The sequence below is a fragment of the Pelodiscus sinensis genome, chromosome 2 (assembly GCF_049634645.1).
Source record: "Pelodiscus sinensis isolate JC-2024 chromosome 2, ASM4963464v1, whole genome shotgun sequence".
NCBI lineage: Eukaryota > Metazoa > Chordata > Testudines > Trionychidae > Pelodiscus > Pelodiscus sinensis.
Window position 1 is genome coordinate 72,160,296 of NC_134712.1, and position 19,547 is coordinate 72,179,842.

Genomic DNA, 19,547 nt, shown 5'->3' on the forward strand with positions numbered 1-19,547 from the left:
GTTTGTGACACTTTCTCATACCATTATTCATAGAAAGCAGATAAAAGGAGATGCATATATTGTCAAAATGGATTTGTGTTTTTATTCAAACAAGTGTCCTCAAATTACCCAATGTGCAGATACACTCAGTGATGTGACTGTGTCTAGACTGGCCAGTTTTTCCGGAAAATCAGCTGCTTTTCCGGAAAAACTTGCCAGCTGTCTACACTGGCCGCTTGAATGTCCGCAAAAGCACTGACTTCCTACTGTAAGAAATCAGTGCTTCTTGCGGAAATACTATGCTGCTCCCATTCGGGCAAAAGTCCCTTTTGCGCAAAGCTTTTGCGCAAAGGGCCAGTGTAGACAGCTCAGATTTGTTTTCCGCAAAAAAGCCCCGATCGCGAAAATGGCGATCAGGCCTTTTTTGCAGAAAAGCACATCTAGATTGGCACGGACACTTTTCCGCAGGGCCTCCTGCAAGATTCTTCTTGGGTCTTCTAACCCAGCGTTTCCCAAACTATGGGCTGCGGCCCGATACCGGGTTACGGGAAAAAAATACCAGGCCTCAGCATGCCTGGTGGCTGCCGGCCCTTAGGCCAATTCAACCAATTCGGTCGAATCGGGCCCTGTGCCCCTGAACCCGTAAGCGCTGGCGAGTTACAGAGCCGGGGCCCTGCTCCACCAATATGTGGAGCTGGGTCTCTCCCCCGGCTCTGCCTGGAGTGGGCCCCGGACACCCCCGCCAGGTCCCCAGCGCATTCTCCCACCCCACCCCCAGAACGTCCCTCTGGGCCCCGGACCTTCTCTGCCGTGCACAGCTCCTCCTCGCTGCCTGCTGCTGCCCATGCACGGCGTTGCACGTGGGTGGGGAGGACGCCCGGGTGTGACGTGACGTAACGGCCCGGGAATTTAAAACTCTTTGGAGGCACGTTGTGGGGCCACACTGGCTCCGGTTTCGGCCTCCGGGGCCTCAGCGTGGCCTCCGGCCCCGCAACATGGAAGACAGAAGGTAGGGAACAGGCTTGTGCGGCGGTGGTGGTGGAGGGGAGGAGAGGCAGCGGCGGGGGGCTTGGGTTTGGGCTTGGGCTTGGGGGGAGGAGAGGAGGTGGTGGTGGGAGGGGCTTGGGCAGAGGTGGGGGGGAGGAGTTGAAGGAGAAGGGGCTTGGGCGGGAGGAGGGGAAGGCACCAAGGGACAGGGTGCAGGAGAGAGACAAATGGCAGGGGGCCAAGTGCAGACAATGGAAAGGGCAGGAGTGGGAGCCGAAACAAAAAAGTAGTCAGTGTAATGATCTTCTGTTGATATGTGTTTTAGTAGTTAAATTCTTGGACTGTCATTGCTCATGAAAAGTGCTGTCACATGGGGAGAAATCAGGTAAATATTGAATTTTATTAATATCAGCAGAACTGACTTAAATGGGGCCTGTGTGTTGTGTAGTCTTGCTTAATCTTTGTATTCATGCCTGTCGGTGTGAGAGAAGCTATTTGTATATATTTGCTTGCATATGCAACCACTCTTAAGTTGAGGCCCTCAGCATGTTCTGTAAATATCAGTGTGGCCCCTGGGGCTTCTACAGTTGAATTGCCCCAGCTCATCCCGGACAGGTGTCTGTCTAACCTGGTCTTAAATATCTCCAGTGATGGAGATTCTGCAATCTCACTAGGCCAGCATTTCCCAAACTGTGGGCTGCAGCCTGGTACCGGGCTGCAGGAAAAAACTACTGGGCCTCAGAGTGGCTGCCGGAGTGTTCTGCGCTACCGGAGTGCCCTTGTGGTGCTGGGTCCCCCAAGCCCTCTGCCGGCCTGGGCGGAGTCTGCAGCCGGATGTTCCAGCTCCTGGCAGAGTCCTAGCTAAGGGAGGTGGAAGGGGGGGGAGGAGGAGGGGAGAGCCGGCCACCAGAAGCAGTACTGGCCTGGGGAATCGGGGCGGGCTGGGGAGATTGGGGAGCCGGTGGAAGCAGGGCTGCCAGGGGGCGCGAGGTTGGGGGCAGGGAGCTGGCCGGGGAAGATGTGAGGCGGGAGGAGAAGCGGCTGCCAGAAGGAGGGCTGGACGCAGGCAGCGGGGCTGGCCAAGGGAGATTGGGAGGAGAAGCAGGGGAGAACTGGCTGCCTGGGAGGGGGTTGGGGGAAGTGGTGTTGGACAGAGGCTCAGCCATGGGGAGCAGGGGGGAGGAATGAATCGGCCTGCAGGGAGTGGGACTGACCCGGCCATATGTAGATCTCGGGGCACTGCCCCCCTTCCCCCCTCTCCCCCGCAAAGCAAGAGTTAGCCCGGCCCGGGGATTCTATTGTCCCCCCCACACACACACCCCTTGAGTAGTTGCGAACTGCCTGGCTGGTAGACACACTCATGCAGCCTGAGCACATTTACCAGCCAGGCAGTTTGAAACTACAAACTGATACATCTAGTAATAATACAACTTACCTAATGAGAAAATACCAGATATGTTACATGGCTGGTATTTTCTCAGTTTGTTTTTTATGTGTTTATATTTTGGGGCTGCAAAAAACAGTACTGAAAAAAACGGGTTCCAACTAAAGTAAAAAGTTTGGGAAACCCTGGTCTAACCAGCTTTCTGTCTGTCTTACAGTCCATTTATCCAATCCATATTCCCTTAACTTGCTGGCAAGAATATTGTGGGTGACCATATCAAAAGCTTTGCTAAAGCTGGCACTGGGGGTTTTGGGAGGACCAGAAACAACTTATTTGAATAGTCATCATTTGAGTAATGAATATGCAAATGAACGTTACCGGTCCTCTAAAAGTTTGTGAATGGATTTTCTGGTCCCTGTGTCAAAAAGTTTGGGAAACCCTGTTCTAACCAAACATCTTTTCACTGGGCTCTTGAAAGCACTTTTCCCCTCAGATTCCCACTAACGTCCCTCACAGGCAACTTTGGCAGCTTCTCTCAAGGAACTTCTACTCCTGGCCCCCTTCCTTACTGATAGCCTGGCTTTTTATCAGGAACATCTGTCCTCTCCTCAGATGTGCCAGACAAATGAATAGGTCTGTCTAGCCCCAGGCCTGAGGCCTTTAACTGGGCAGATCATCCAGTTACATACTGCCATGGTATCTATAGGAGCCCCACTTGTAAAGACTGCAGAAGGGACGTAGTAAATCAATTAATCATGTCAATGTCCCAGCACAGCACCTTCCCAGCCAGCAATACTCTTTTTGGGTGCTTTGTTGACTTCATGTGATCTGCCTGCAAGAAAAACTTGTGGCCATCTTGTGCAATTAAAATTTGTCTTGATAGAGTTTCCACTGTCAGGGACCCTCAGCAACTCAAACAGTACTTAGGCAATATAGGCACATGAATATAACTATGCCTGTAAACACACAAACATGGGCTCTCTTGGTGTTCTGGATCGCACTGGGAGGTTTGGACACAGCTTCCTTCTACGCAGGACCTTTTCTGTGGGAGGAAGTAAGTCATCACTGGGTTTCTTCCTCTTCCCTCTGCTGTGTTTCTGCTGCTGGTGGAGAAAAGCCTGGCTGGAAGATTCCCTTTTATAAAAAATACTACAGTATTCAGCAATAACAATCCAAAACTTCATAGCAACACAATTGCAAAAGTTGTATTTTGGAATGTAGCAGAAGAATGCTGTAATATATCTTTGTAAAGACCACTCTCAAGATATGCTTTCACTATGTAATAGGGTTCCGACACCTGCCATCCTTATGAAGATCCAATGGAGTGCTAAAGTCCCATTTTTGGCTTCTTCTAGAAATATTTCCATGCTGATAGAAGAAATAGCAGCACTGGGTTTTTCTGGAGAAAGTTTGTTATTAAGAGACAGGAGAAAATTGGAGACCGGGGATTGAAGCTACAGGATTGAGAATTAAGAAGATGAAAGGCCAATCCTTGTAGGAATTGGAGAATCAATGACAGAAGACTATTAGGTTAACCTTTGTATGGAATTTTAATGTAACTGTAGAACTGGGAAAAGATCTGATAAGGATCTGAGATTTCTGGGAAGCCACAACTTAGAGTTTGTGATTGGTTTGGGTCTGAAATGTGTAGTTCAGGGAACAGTATGGGGCCTTTGAAGTCAGTAAATCCTATTCTCAGGTAGGGAGGGAGCCAAGAAGAGACATTGAAACGAGATCTACTCAGAGATGCCCACTTGGGCATCAGCTGGCTGTCATGGGTGTGGGTAGGGTCTGCATTTTATTCAGTGCTACTAGAAGAGGGAAAGTTGTCCTCAAACAACTATCTTGAAGAATCTAGCAGCCTCTCATGGGACTGCACAGTATTTCTTTCTGGAGCTCTGGTGAGTTTGCTGTGGCTTCATCTGGTCAGAGACCATTCATCATTTCTTCCATGATTAGATTTTGTTGTGCAAAATGTCATGCAAGAGTGTTTCGTCATAAGACTATTAGTTGTGATGCGATGTCATCTCTAGTAATATATGTTGGATTCTAATTTAGAGGCAATAAATCCAGGCCTGAGTTTGTATACAGTATATGCTGTTGGGAACAAAATATCACTGATCTATTACTGCGTAATTCACAGTTGTGGCCAAAATGTTGCCTGATGAAGTGTCTACATTTAGATCAGTGGTCACCAACCAGTAGTTTTTGGAGCCTTATAGATTTTGGAGCCTGTGATAGGTGATCCTGATTAATTTGGCTTGGAGCTAGAGTACTTCAACTGCCCTTCTCCCCACTGCTGTGCTGCTACTGGCCTCTGCATTGGAGCTGCCCCTCTGGGGGCCATCTGTTTGCTGTTCAGGGTGGGGGAGGCAGAAGAGAGGGGCCACTGAAGCCAGGGTTTTCCCTTTTCCCCACCTCTGTACCCCCATCTCCACAGAATGAGCAAGGTGGTGTCTCAGAGAAGGGGTAGGGAAAGAGGTGGGACAAGGGTATTTGGATTTGAGGTAGCTCCTGGATTGACAGAAATTTGAAATGTGATCTTACGCTTAAAAAGTTTGGAGAGCACTGCTCTACACGATGTGGACTCAATGAAGAGTTTTTGACAGAAGGGTCAGCCTTCAGCAGAGATGTGTGTACATAGGGAAAAGCAACACAAAAGGAAATGTACGTGGGTCCCAAAAGAGTCACTATTAGCATCACCGTAATAATATACATTAAATCTCAGTACTGTACTTCATAACAATAAGATTGGTTCATTTCTGTATCATCACATCTCAGAAGATGCAGTGGCAGTTTGGCCGTACTGAACAGAGTCTTTTTAAGAAGTGAAAAGAGAAGTCTAGGGGTGATTTCTAAACAGTATGAGTATGTCTACACTACCACCCTAGTTTGAACTAGGGTGGTAATGTAGGCAACCGGAGTTGCAAGTGAAGCCCGGGATTTGAATTTCCCGGACTTCATTTTCATAAAGCCAGGCGCCGCCATTTTTAAATGTCTGCTAGTGCAAACTCCGTGCCGCGCGGCTACACGCGGCACGGACTAGGTAGTTCGGACTAGGCTTCCTAGTCCGAACTACCGTTACTCCTCGTTTCACGAGGAGAAGTCTAGGGGTTATTTCTAAACAGTATGGGTACCCTATATGACTACGATAATGCCAGCATGTAGATGCATAGAAGCCAGTGAGTACTAGAATGTAAGCTCAGTATACTTCTGCTGTATCTAGATACTGCAAATGTAAGTCCAAGTAAATAACTTTATTTTATTGTTAATGTACAGTCCTAAAGTATGATAGGACCTTTACAGATACATGGGTGAAACAGCCAGCACAAAGCTTATCACCTTTCCACTAATGCTTTCTGCACAGGGGTAAATTTCACCTGCAGAAGAAGACAGGTGTCTGCCCTGAAGTGCTGACATACAAATCATGTTAGAGTACTTGATTTCAATGGGAACTATAGGTGATTGATGCCTTTGAAAAGCAAATCACCTGTTTAGGTGCTTAAGTGTGGATTTAGGAGTTTATTTTAGGCATTCACTTTTGAAAAATTTAGTAGTGGAGATTTTTTTAAAACTGAGAACCAAGCTGGACAAAGCTTTGCTCAAAGAGAAACACAATAATTAACCATTAGTAACTTACTTTTAAATGCTGTCTCTTGTTAATATTTTAATATATACATGTTGAACCTCTATGGTCCAGCACCCTCGGGACCTGATCTTTTCCGAATCAAAGAATTTTCCAGACCCATATTGTCTAGCATTATTACCAACACTTCCACTTCTTACTGGGCTGTTAGAGGACATTTAGGGGTAAATTAAAGAGCCAGGACTGGTGGCTATAAACAAACTTTATGGGACCTCAGAAACTTGGCTGCACCCATGAAAAATGGATAGCCAGCTAACGAAAATCATTCCAGATGACAGATGTTTCTAGACCAGAAAGTTCTGTACAAGAAAGTTTCCACCTGTAATATTCTTTGGGTGACTCCTATCACTTCTATTTGCCCAAAATGCGACCTACTTGATGCTCAGTTTAGATTGAGTTGTGGCGATGTGTTGAGAGGTGAAGTTATGTTGATAACTTCCACAGTCTCCTTCATTGTTGAGTTTGCTGATACTTGACCTGTAGGCCTAAAGCAGCGTTTCCCAAACTATGGGCCTCAGCCCAGTACTGGGCCATGGGAAAAAAATACTGGGCCTCAGCGTCGCTGCCGGGAGGGGAGCAGAGCGGGGTGGGCCGGGAGGAGGTGTATGGGGGGAGAGAGGAACCATCCGCCGGGAAGCAGGGTTGGGGGTAGCAGGGCTGTCCCGCGGAGATGGGGGGGCGGGTGGCCGGCAGAAGCAGGTTTGGGGGCCGCGGGGCTGTCCCGTGAAGATTGGGGCTGGCAGGCAGGCGGCCAACGGAAGCAGGGTTAGGGGTAGTGGGGCTGTCCGGCGGAGATCCGGGCAGGCGGGTGGGCAAGTGACAGAAGCAGGGTTAGGGGTAGCGGGGCTGTCCGGTGGAGATTGGGGAGGGTGGGCGGCGGAACCAGGGCTGAACGGGAGGCAGGGGGGCTGGCCAGGGAAGATTGGGAGGAGAAGGACTGGAGAACCGCCCTCTGGAAGCAGGGCTGGATGGGGGCAGCAGGCTGGCCAGAGGATGGGGCGGGGGAGCTGGACGGGGGAGATCGGGAGGAGGAGTACAGGAGAACCAGCTGCCGGAAGCAAGGCTGAACAGAGTCAGCGGGGCTGGTGGGGGGGGTCGTTGGGGGAGCGGGGCTGACCAGGGGAGATCCGTGGGGGACGGGGAGGAACCGGCCACTGGAAGCAGGGCTGGACGGTTGCAGCAGGGCTGGACTGGGGAGATCGGGAGGAGAAGACGGGGGAAGCAGGACTGACCTGGGCACATGCAGACCCGGGCACACGAGTGAGTCTGGCCTTGGGGATTCCATTTTGCCCTCCCCCCCCCCATACCCTCGCTCGAGTAGTTGTGAACTGCCTATCTGGTGGACACACTCACGCAGCCTGAGTATATTTACCAGCCAGGCAGTTCATAGCTAAGGACTGATACACCTAATTATAATAAAACGTACCTAATTAGAAAATACCAGACATTTTATATGTCCGGTATTTTCTCAGTTTGTTTCCCAGACAGAAGCCTCAAATACCAGACTGTCTGGTACAAAACTGGACACCTGGCAACCCTACCTCTCCTTGCACCCTCCCTCCTAGCCAAATACCCTACCCCCAATCTGCTTCTGCTCCCGCCTCCTGGAGTGCCCATGCAGCGCCAGGTACCCCAAGCCCTGGCCCAGGCTGGGTGGATGATGCAGCCGGGTGAAACACTGAAAATTTATTCATTTTTAATTATTTTTTTATATACGTTTATATTTTTGGGCTGCAAAAAACAGTACAGAAAAAAATCGGGTTCCAACTAAAGTAAAAAGTTTGGGAAACCCTGGCCTAGCCAGCTTTCTATCCATCTTACAGTCCATTTATCCAATCCATATTCCCTTAACTTGCTGGCAAGAATATTGTGGGTGACTGTATCAAAAGCTTTGCTAACGCTGGCACTGGGGGCTTTGGGAGGACCAGAAACAACTTATTTGAATATTCATCATTTGCTTAATGAATATGCAAATATGCAAATGATTGTTACTGGTCCTCCAAAAGCTCGTGAATGGATTTACTGGTCCCCATGTCAAAAAGTTTGGGAACCCCTGGCCTAAAGGATCTACTTTGTTAGGGTATGTCTACACTACCCCGCTAGTTCGAACTAGCAGGGTAATGTAGGCATACCGCACTTGCAAATGAAGCCCGGGATTTGAATTTCCTGGGCTTCATTTGCATAAGCGGGGAGCCGCCATTTTTAAAACCCCGCTGGTTCGAACCCCGTGCAGTGCGGCTACACGGGGCTCGAACTAGGTAGTTCGGACTAGGTGGAACGAGGTGTACCAGTAGTTCGGACTAGGAAGCCTAGTCCGAACTACCTAGTTCGAGCCCCGTGTAGCCGCGCTGCACGGGGTTCGAACCAGCAGGGTTTTAAAAATGGCGGCTCCCCGCTTATGCAAATGAAGCCCGGGAAATTCAAATCCCGGGCTTCATTTGCAAGTGCGGTATGCCTATATTACCCTCCTAGTTCGAACTAGCGGGGTAGTGTAGACATACCCTTAGTCAGGTTGATGGAACTATCTAGATTCAGGTTACTTAGAAAATTAATATTATTCAGTCAAGAGACCACAATATTGCTATCCTAAAAAGGCATTATCCTTTCCTTTTGTCCTCTTATTGGCACAATGACCATTAAAACACTCTCTTGTTCTACTTCATCCTCACAGGTCATGGTGGTATCCCGATGTCCTACAACAGATGACAAGCATGAGTGGGGCATATAGAGTTTTGAAACGCTATTCTGTGGTTGTGCTATAGGAAGAGAAAAGTTTCTTTACTTCCCTCACAACACCTGCAAAGTTCCAATCCCCTGAATTGTTCTAGTCAGTAAAACATTTACTTGTCTAGTTTGTTTATATCAAAGCCTAGAGTCAGGTATAGTTTTTGAGAGGATTTTTTGCAGATAAAATTGCTCATATTCAGGCTGTGTTATCTTCTGAATATATGTGAGCTCTTCATAACCAAGGAGGGGTTAAAGCAGTGAGGGGCAACCTAGGGTAGTGAGTGGGCCATATGAGTGGCCCTCCTTCATCTCAGTGGGACCACAAGATTGTCATAAACAGAACAGTCTCTCGGGTTAGGGAAGGTTTTGCTAACTGTGCTTGTGTACCTAGTTTTTGCATGATATCCCAATTGAACCGCAGCAGTGTTTTGACTGGACACAGAGGGAGCTCATGGCTCTCACAATGTTGTGTACAATCAGCACACACCTCACTTCACATGCCCTTGCTTTAGGCACATGTATATAGGGGAAAAAGCTACGTGGATGTAAACCAGCAGAATCTGGCAATCTTGTGTGTGGGTAACGGTAAACAAAATGTCTTGTGGGCCACATGCAGTTCTCAGGCCACAGTGGGTTGTCCACCACTGGGTTAAAATAAGGGAAGCTTGCCCACATGTGTGTGTGTCTGCCACAATTCTCTTCCTTTGGGTGGAGCAGGGAGAAAGATCCCATTGTAGTCCCCCAAGACTTGGGACATTTCACTCCAGTTCTTTCAACCTGTCCAGTGCTTAGTGCTGAATGAGGAAAAAGCCCGGCTGGTTAATCTGGAATGGTAGGAGCAAGAGAAATTTGTGTATGGCTGGGGAGCTTCTGGGGTCTATCAGAGACTATAACTGGGATGAGTGAGAGCTGGTTTAGACTTAAGCTGCACAAAACTGAATTGGGGGAGCAGTGCAAAGCATGGCCAGATGTATACCAGGGCAGGTTCAAAGACTAGGTGTGCTGTTGGATCCCCACTGCTTCTGAATAGCCAGTTAGCAGTGGCCAAGAAGTGCTTTTTGCTATTAGTGCTTGTCTATAAGGCTGTGGCCTTTCTTTTTATAAGTAGGAGTAACTAGAGTTATCTATGCCTTTTGTCATCTCAAAATTGGACTATTCTACTGAGTTCTGCCTGGGACACATTACTATGTGTATAATATGTGTACATTACTGGAATATCTCCTACATGGGACTGTATCAGAAGAGCATTCAGGAGCATCAGCTCAAACAGAATGCAGCAGATCATTTGTTTAGTGGGGTGTTTCACAGACAGCTCATCCCACAATTATCTCCACTGACGTCCAGGTCATTTTCGGATATAGTTCAAGGTATTGGGTTTTGGTATTGGGTTTTAGAGGCAAAAACCTCTAAAAAGTTTGGTGCCTAGGTACCTGATAAATTTCCACTCACCCCTTAAGGCCAGCTGAGCCTCCTGTATTGTACATTTGGTCCTGTGGCTCCTCAGTTGATAGATATTAGGCTCCAAAAGCTTTGAAGAGATGGAGGATTAGAAAAGGTGATGTATGCTTATTCTGTCTAATTTGTATTTGTGTGTCTGTCTAGAGTATTTCTAAGGCACTTATCACCTTGGAATCTAAGCATATGCCTCTAATAACCAGAGCCCTTCCTCTTTTTTACTTAGTTATCCCCCCCCTTTTCATTTAACTCTACTAGTTCATTTAATAAAGTTGAGAATTCTTGCACAGGGCTTTATAAACATGTGTTGTTAGATTTTAAATCTGTTTTGAAAGTGCCTCTATCCTACTCCTTCCTAGTAAAGTGACCTTTTTAAATGGAGGGAAGTGGGTTTAGATGACAGTCATGATAAATGCGGTCATGTTCACTCAATAAAATAAGGCCCAGTGCATTTGAGGATAAATCAGTGAAATGTACAGCCCCACCTGTCTGTCTCCATCATTCATTTCCACTGTCACTTTCACAGTGGCTGATGGATCACAGTTGCTGTAAAATTAGACAGCCTTTAATCTCATTTCATCCTGATTAGCTTCTCTTTACCCTTTCCCTCTAACTCACTGACTGACACGCTAAAAACTCGCACTGGGCTGTGTTTGAGCATGGCATACAAACTTCAAATACCTTTTTCGTGGGGCAAGCAGGTGTTCACCTGAGTTGAAATCTAAAAATGAGAGTCTGAGATTCATGTTATTAAAATAAATCAGGAGACAAAGGGATTAAATTAATGAGACCGTTGATCTGTACGGGCAAATGATGTTATGGGCCAAATTCTGTCCCCATTAGACCCTAGTAACACTTATGACATTAATAGATTCTACCATTGCTATTAGAGCCTGAATTTATCTTTTGGTTTGTCCCACCCATATATTTTGATTATAGGGTATGAAAAGTTAGACTATGTGCAAAACTAAGACACCAGGTTTTTTAAAGTTGCAGTTTAGAGCGAGAGGATTTTCTCTTTTAAAGGGCACTTTAAGAGCCACAAAATCTGTACATTCTCATAGTTTTCATTTACAGCTAATTCAGAATTCTTCTTCTCTACTCTGCGCTGATTAGGCCTCCACTGGAGTATTATGTCCAGTTCTGGTCACTACATTTCAGGAAAGATGTGGAGAAATTGGAGAACAACCAGAGAAGAGCAACAAAAATTATTAAAGATCTAAAAAGCATCTTTTGTGAAGGAAGACTGAAAGAATTCGGTTTATTTAGTTTGGGAAAGAGAAGACTGAGAGGGGACTTGATAACAGTTTTCAAGTACCTAAAAGGGTGTTATGTTACAAGGAGGAGGGAGAAAAATTATTCTCCTTAACCTCTGATGATAGGATGAGAAGCAGTGGTCTTAAATTACGGTAAGGGAGGTTTAGATTGGACATTAGGAAAAACTTTCTAACTGTCAGGGTGGTTAAGCACTGGAATAAATTGCCAAGGGAGGCTATGGAATCTCCATCATTGGAGATATTTGAGAGCAGGTTAGATAAATATCTATCAGGGATGATCTAGATGATGCTTGGTCTTGCCATAAGTGCAGGGGACTGGATTTGATGATCTCTCAAGGTCCCTTCCAGTTCTAGTATTCTAAGGACACTGAAAATGCTTACGTGTTAAGAATGTAGTTTTGAGGATATTGCATTTTCAGGGCAAGAAGTAACTCTCTGATACTAGCAGACACTTTGCCTTCCTGGAAGCTTGCAGGGGACAATATCACTACCGAGATTCATATAACACTGAGCGCAAAATTTGCCTATAATGTTACAGGAAACTAAGGACAAAGCTAAGATACTCATGTCATAGTCACCTCTTTCTTTAGGCCCAGTACTTCAGCTCTTAGATAAACTTCTGATTAACTTTGTTAGGAGTTGTACCTGAGCAACAACTAAAGATTTGGGTCATTAAGGTCCAATCCTGCACCAGTTAAGTCAGAATTTTGCCATTTAGTTCAGTGAGGGCAGGATTAAGCTTTTAGTTTTCATTAACATGGGGGTCTCGAATACATGATAATTTATAACAAAATACAGGACTATGTAGCACTTTAAAGACTAACAAGATGGTTTATTAGATGATGAGCTTTTGTGGGCCAGACCCACTTCCTCAGATCAAATAGTGGAAGAAAATAGTGACTATTTTCTTCCACTATTTGATCTGAGGTAGTGGGTCTGGCCCACGAAAGCTCATCATCTAATAAACCATCTTGTTAGTCTTTAAAGTGCTACATAGTCCTGTATTTTGTTTCAGCTACACCAGACTAACACGGCTACATTTCTATCACTATGATAATTTATGTTCATGACGGTGGCTGAAAAACTTAAAATATAATTTCGTCCTCTATTGACCCTCTGTTTGTACCAATTGGGGGGAGGGTAAACAAAGTAATGCAAACACAAAAGGTAACAAATATTTGTTTGTGATGTGCCCCGTGAATTTTGTTTTTTGGGAAATGCAAGATCTTTCAGAAATTGACTAAAGGAGAACAAGAGAGAGCTTGCTTATGTGTGCAAGACATTGGCTTTATCCTTAATTTACAAAACAACAGAGTAGCTGTGTGGGTAATAGTTGATGGCTCTGCATCCTGTCGCTGGAGAGTCCCTTATTGGCATGTGGGGGAAGAAACATTATTGTCCTGTGGATACACTCTAATCTTGCAATGCAAGCTACATTAAAATGGCTAAGGTCCAGTTTATAAGGTAAGTTTTATAAAATGGGGAAATGACTGAGATTTAAAGAATGAGGAAAATATAATTTGCAGTTGGGAAAAACACGGTGCATTTATTAATAAGATACCAAAGCCTCTGGAGTTTAAATTAATTCAGCATGCTAGCGACCTGTATATAGTAAAAAGCCTTATAGAGTGGCTAGTTCCAGTTACTTCATGGTTGTATAAATATTATCATTAACAAATAACCTTAATTAATGCATTTCCACTAATCCAGGCTGCCTAATTTAAGAATTGCTGCTTGTAAGACCACAGACTATGAAAATAATATTCGACCTTCACTAAAAACTAAAAATGCACCTTTGCTTATTTATCACTGCCTTGCAAAAACTTCAGTAAGGAGCTTAAATGAGCCCACTTGATCTTTAAGAAAATGTGTCCTAAATAACAAAGCTATGCATATTTCTTCTTATTATTATTTGCATATGCTATACTGCACAACTGCATTCTGAGAAAAATAAAAGATAATAAAACAAATGAAATGGGAGATATATCACCCAAAATAATCCAAGTGTGAGATAGGCTGCTCTTTTTTTTTGGCATTGGCAAAAGAGCACAAAGTAAGAGCTGGCCCTGAGTCATATTGATTTCCCACTGCACTGATTTCCTAAGTGCTCTGTTGATCCGTGTCAAGCAATAAGTTCCCTGCCTGTACATGCACATCACCTCCCCATTTGTCCTCACCTAGATTTAAGGTGCCCATATGATGAGCTGAACAAGGACATCATTTTTCCTACTGGTGTCAGTGGGCCAAAACTACTGCATGTGGTATGATAACTAATACCATGTAAGTTTACATTTACCATATGATATTATAATAGTGCTGCACAGCACAGATCCGTACACAGTATGGTACAGAAGCAGTCTGTTTTTTGTGCCTTAGCTCTTGCTGTGGTATATGTAAATACACAGAAAAATAGTCTTGATGGTTTTAGCCAGGTCTATAATAACAATCCTAAAATCACTTCCAAAAAAGGATATTGCAAACCTAATATCACAGTTTTGATCTTTGTTAATGAAGAGCTTCCTGATTAGATGAATAGAAAATGTGTGGTTGTGCTGCTAATGACATTGTACAGGAAATTAAGCGTATACATTTGGAGAAAGCATTAAATCAGCAGGACCTTAATTTAAAAACTTAAAACTGTATGGAAATGCAGCTTGTTCATTGCTGTGTAATAGAAAGCTACTGAACACACTGACTCTTGCTGTGGAAGCATTGCCAGCAGAACAAAACTAGGATGAGGATTTTTTTAATGTATCCTAGCATTTTTCTGTTTTATTTTCCAGAGAAATATCAGACATCTTGACCCATTTTTTGCATGTCTGTTCTTTTTCAATTACTCATAGATGTTAGTCAGATAGGTGTGGTCTTAGTAAGCATAATTCACGTAACATAGTTATTCTTCAATAATTTGTAAAATACTTTTATGTGAAATTATTGTTAAACAGTTGGATTTTGGCTGCTGCTAATTCACTAAACATATGCATATTTGTAGCAATGTATTACCTTCTTATCCATTTCCAGACTTTGTACAATCATGTTTTGTACCTTTGCTAAAGTAACTATTTTAAAATAATCAGCATGCTAAGATAGAGAATTATAAAGAATATTTTGTTTTATTTACAGTTATGCCATATAATAGTGCCCATCACTGTGTTGTGGAATTAGAAAATTTCTTGTTCGTTTTGGGAGGAGAAGACCAATGGAACCCAAATGGTATGTACACCACATTAAAACAGAACATGCACAGATTTTGAGTTATGATATCAAATGATGCAGTAGTTAGTGAATGGTCCTGATCTAGTTATTGACCTAGTCAAAATCACTTATGTTCCAGCAGTGCTGTAATAAATATCTGGAGCTTTAGATTCTCCATCACTCATCAAGTCCCATGTCCCTTGGGAAATGCCACAGGCATCTGAACAGACTTTTTCAAGTGAAGGCACCAGGCATCAGCTGTTAAGAATTTAGCCCTCATTTCCAGCCTCCTTCTAGTCACAATACAATAATGATACTGTAATAAAATTAATTCTCTCTTTCTGATGTCTAACCAGACTCTTGCAGCTAAAGTTGTTAAAGTCTCAAGACTCTAAAAGTGGTCCTTTTTCTAGTTTTGTACAAAAGCTTTCCATATAGATTATCAGCTGTTACCATCTTTTGTTTTGGTTACTTCATAAATTTACTGCAAAGAGAAATTAAACGATTTAACAGGTTTCTGAGCAAAACGAAAGGAGAAAACTGTGCCTTGCAAAATTCACAAAATTGTCAAGACATTGTTAGAAAGCTTGCACATGAAGAACGAGTTGTAGCTGTTGCAGTCTGTGTAACAGAGATAATTATGACTGAGAAACCATAAAACAGCTTGCAGGTACACATTTTTACTTTAAAACACCAGAAGAGCCAGCTGAAATTACATACACTGCATATATTTTATTGTGAATGCCCCATTTCAGCATCTGCACTTAACCAAATTATAGAAAATTGTTACATCTGTTCCCTTCCTAAAATCTGAGAGAAACAATCCAGTCCACTCTATAAGCATATTTCTGGTGCAGTTTAAAAATATCTCTAAATGTTTAGAAAGCAAAATCCTTCATCTATCTTGTTGAATCTCCTGTATTCTAAGCAGGAGTTGTACATGTTGCTACTCATGATCATTGTTGTTACTGCGGTAGCACCCCAGCTCCCCAGCTGTTGTTTGGTGTTCCATTGTGCAAGGCGCTGTACATACACATACTAAGAAACGGAATCTACACCAAAGTGATTACAATTGAGTAGTCGAGACAGACTAAAGGTTTGAGGAAGGAAATATAAGTATCCATACGAAGAGAAAATTGGGATTAAGTGAAGTCCTACAGCAGGGGTTGGGAACCTCTGGTACGTGGGCTGGATCTGGCCTGTGACTTGCTTTGACCCAGCTCACAAGGCTCGGGGCTCCTCCGCCCCTCTTCCCCCTGCAGGGGTGCAAGCCAGCACTGGCACTCCAGCCACCCGGAGGGTGCCATGGCTGGAGCACTAGTGCTGGCTCCCCGCTATGAGAGGGCAGGGCGGGAAAGCCCCGAGCCTCCCAGGCCCAATCCAAGCAAGTCAGATCCAGGCCACAGGCTCTGCCTGGCAGGGGAAAGTGGCTCTGCATGTTCACAGCAGTGCTTCTGAATCACGATCAATGGGAGCAGCAGGGAGTGGTGCCCTACAGCGCTCAGAGCCACACAAAGCTACCTGCTTTCTCCCACCCCCTCACGAGCTGCACCAGGTAGGTGCCCATGCCCCTCTCCCACTCCTCACTCCCCTTCTAGACCTCCCTACCTCTAGCATGCTCCCATACCCTCCCTCCCACCTATAGCTTCCACCCTGCTCCTGCATGCCCCCTTCCAAACTCCCCACCCCAGCGTGCTCTTCTACCTCTCTTCTAGACTCCAAACCCCTAGCCAGCACCCCCCTTCCAAACTCCTCTCCTGCACCCTGCCTCCCATCCAGGCCCTCCACCCCAGTCCACTCTTGCACCCTACCTCCTGCCAAACCTCACATCCCCAGCCCACTCCCTGGCAGCTTCCTTCTATACACTGAACCTCTCATTTTTGGGGGCCCACCCTATAGCCCTAAAAAATCTGCTATCCACAGTCCCTCTAGTCTCTGGGATGGAGCTCGAGGGTAGCGAGGTGAATGTCTTTTTTTTCTGCTTCTCAGTTGGGACCAAATCTGTGAGATTTTTGCACCCAACTGATTTTTGTGTGTGTCAGTGGCCCCAACCCAAAAAAGATTCCCCTGTCCTACAGGAATTGTGTGGTAGCAGCAGGAATTGCACCTAGCCCTTCTAATGAGTCGATCCACCAGTCGTCATTCTTCTTAATGTCTTAACTGCAAAAGCATCTAAATCAACTATTAGAGTCTGAAGATCATCCTGTGAGTTGGAGACACCCCCCTAGGAGTAAAAGAATTGCCATGCAGGAACTTGGCTCACAGATTAAGTTGTCCAAACCTTGTAAATACCAAGTAAATGAAATGTGTGGATAGAGTGGATCTGGGATAGGAATCCTACTGATACTGGTGATTACTGTATATCCATACTCCAGCAAAGATGGATCTGAGACATTACAAAGGTTGGATTTGAAGATCATCCACTCTACATTATGCACTTGTTCCTGGACTTCTTCTCTGAACTAATTTAAACTAAGTAGAGCATGTCATCATTACACACAGTAGTCCTGATATAATTTACATAAAGCCCTTTTATACCATGCTGGCAGCATAAAGGGGTGGCTAGGAGGGCTAAAATGGGCGTGAATGTCACTGATCTATCAGAGCTGTGTAAATGGGCTGTAGTATAAAATGAGAATCTGTTTGTTTATGTGATTCACTATTGTGCTTTCACGGCTACTTCTGTGTTTGTTGGATGGAGGTTCCCATTGGAATGGGAGAAAACTAGGGATAGGGGTCCAGGGGTATGAGCCACCACATTGGCAGTCACTTGAGGAGCTCTGCTCCGAACCCCATAGAACTTGGAACTTTCCAACCAGTTCTGAAGCAGCAGCCACTGTAGTGGTTACTGCTATAGCCAACTAACCATGCTCAACCAGCCAAATAGCCACATGTGGCTAGTGTGTTGGACACCATGGCTCTAGAGAAAGGACCTACGCCCTCCATGACATATTTTGAACTCTTCCTTCACCCTGGCAGCCTGAGAGCCATTTTGTCATTTGCTACCTTTTCTCGTGGCTATGCAGTACTAGCCATGAACAGGACCCTGTGGGGGTGAATGCTTCCAAGAGCAGCACTGGCTATCTGGGATCTATGAAGCAGTACATTACAGAATTAGCTACTCCCTGGCAACACTCCTGGCACTGCCTAGCAGAGCCCTGACTTCGCAGAACTGAGGCAGAAAGTCTTCTTGTTGGATTTGGGGGAGGGGGAATAATCTCCAGCTCCCATTGACCTTTCACAGATTTGCCGAATCTGACTCCTCCTGTGCTCACTTGACTAGACAGGAACAGTAGCCCCTTTGTTTTCATCTGCAGTTCAGTTTTTACATAGTAAGGAGTGCTAACATGCACTTCCAGGCTGACATGCAAAGCAAACTGGTGCAAGCAATTTTCTTTCAAACTGAGTTCCACAAATAAATTGGAGGATCCACATTAAAATCTGTTATGCTGTGCAGTCTGGAAAATCCTGTGTTCGTACCAATGCACAGTGTGTTATGAAGCGTAGGACTACAAAATCAGAGTGGTTTAGGGTAACAATTAAAAAGCTGCTGTGCCTCCAAGGAGTTCTGAGGGTGTGATAAATTGTCAGATCTTTTGTTTATAATATCTATAGCAGCATTAAAACCATCCCAGAATTCAAGCTTGTGTTCAGCATTATAAACAATTCTGTGAGGGTATGTCTACACTACCCTCCTAGTTCGAACTAGGAGGGTAATGTATGCATACCGCACTTGCTAATGAAGCCCGGGATTTGAATTTCCCGGGCTTCATTAGCATAAGCGGGGAGCCGCCATTTTTAAATCCCCGCTGCTTCGAACCCCGTGTAGCGCGGCTACACGGGGCTCGAACTAGGTAGTTCGGACTAGGGTGCCTATTCCGAACTACCGGTACACCTCGTTTCACGAGGAGTACCGGTAGTTCGGAATAGGACCCTAGTCCGAACTACCTAGTTCGAGCCCCGTGTAGCCGCGCTACACGGGGTTCGAAGCAGCGGGGATTTAAAAATGGCGGCTCCCCGCTTATGCTAATGAAGCCCGGGAAATTCAAATCCCGGGCTTCATTAGCAAGTGCGGTATGCATACATTACCCCGCTAGTTCGAACTAGCGGGGTAGTGTAGACATACCCTGAGGGTGTCTACCCTAAACTCGAAATAAGATACGCAATTTTCACTACGCAAATTGTGTATCTTATTTTGATTCTATTTCAAACTAGCTTATTCCAAAATTTGGAGCATCTATACAGCTCCAAATTTCAAAATAACGCACTATTTTTGAGACATCCCTTAACCCTCGTGGAGCAAGGGTTACAGGGAAGCTGAAATAGCGCACCCGTAATTTCAAAAAATATTTCAAAATAATGGACGGTTCGTTAAGATGCGGGGTAGCTATTTTGGGATACCAAAGGTTGTAATCTCTTTGGGTATGTCTACACTACAACTGTTATTTCGAAATAACTTAGGGTATGTTTACACTACCCCACTAGTTCGAACTAGCAGGGGTAATGTAGTCATCCGCACTTGCAAATGAAGCCCGGGATTTGAATTTCCCGGGCTTCATTTGCATGAAGCCGGCCGGCGCCATTTTTAAATGCTGGCTAGTTCAGACTCCGTGCCGCGCGGCTACACGTGGCACGGACTAGCTAATTCGGATTAGGCTTCTAATCCGAGCTAGCTGTACGCCTCATGGAACGAGGTGTACAGCTAGTTCGGATTAGGAAGCCTAATCCGAACTAGCTAGTCCGTGCCTCATGTAGCCGCGCGGCACGGAGTCCGAACTAGCCGGCATTTAAAAATGGCGCCGGCTGGCTTCATGCAAATGAAGCCCGGGAAATTCAAATCCTGGGCTTCATTTGCAAGTGCGGATGACTACATTACCCCTGCTAGTTTGAACTAGCG

At 45.1% G+C, this 19,547-nt stretch overlaps 1 protein-coding gene across 2 annotated transcripts in view; it reads left to right on the forward strand.

Annotated features, from left to right (window-relative positions):
* The window catches only part of KLHL14 (kelch like family member 14), a 94,780-nt gene that overhangs the window by 47,576 nt on the left and 27,657 nt on the right, over positions 1 to 19,547 (forward strand). For both annotated transcript variants that reach the window (XM_006113619.4, XM_075920759.1), the window contains exon 4: positions 14,579 to 14,668. In XM_006113619.4, coding sequence (XP_006113681.2) covers positions 14,579 to 14,668 — 90 coding nt within the window. The remainder of the gene's footprint in view (positions 1 to 14,578; positions 14,669 to 19,547) is intronic.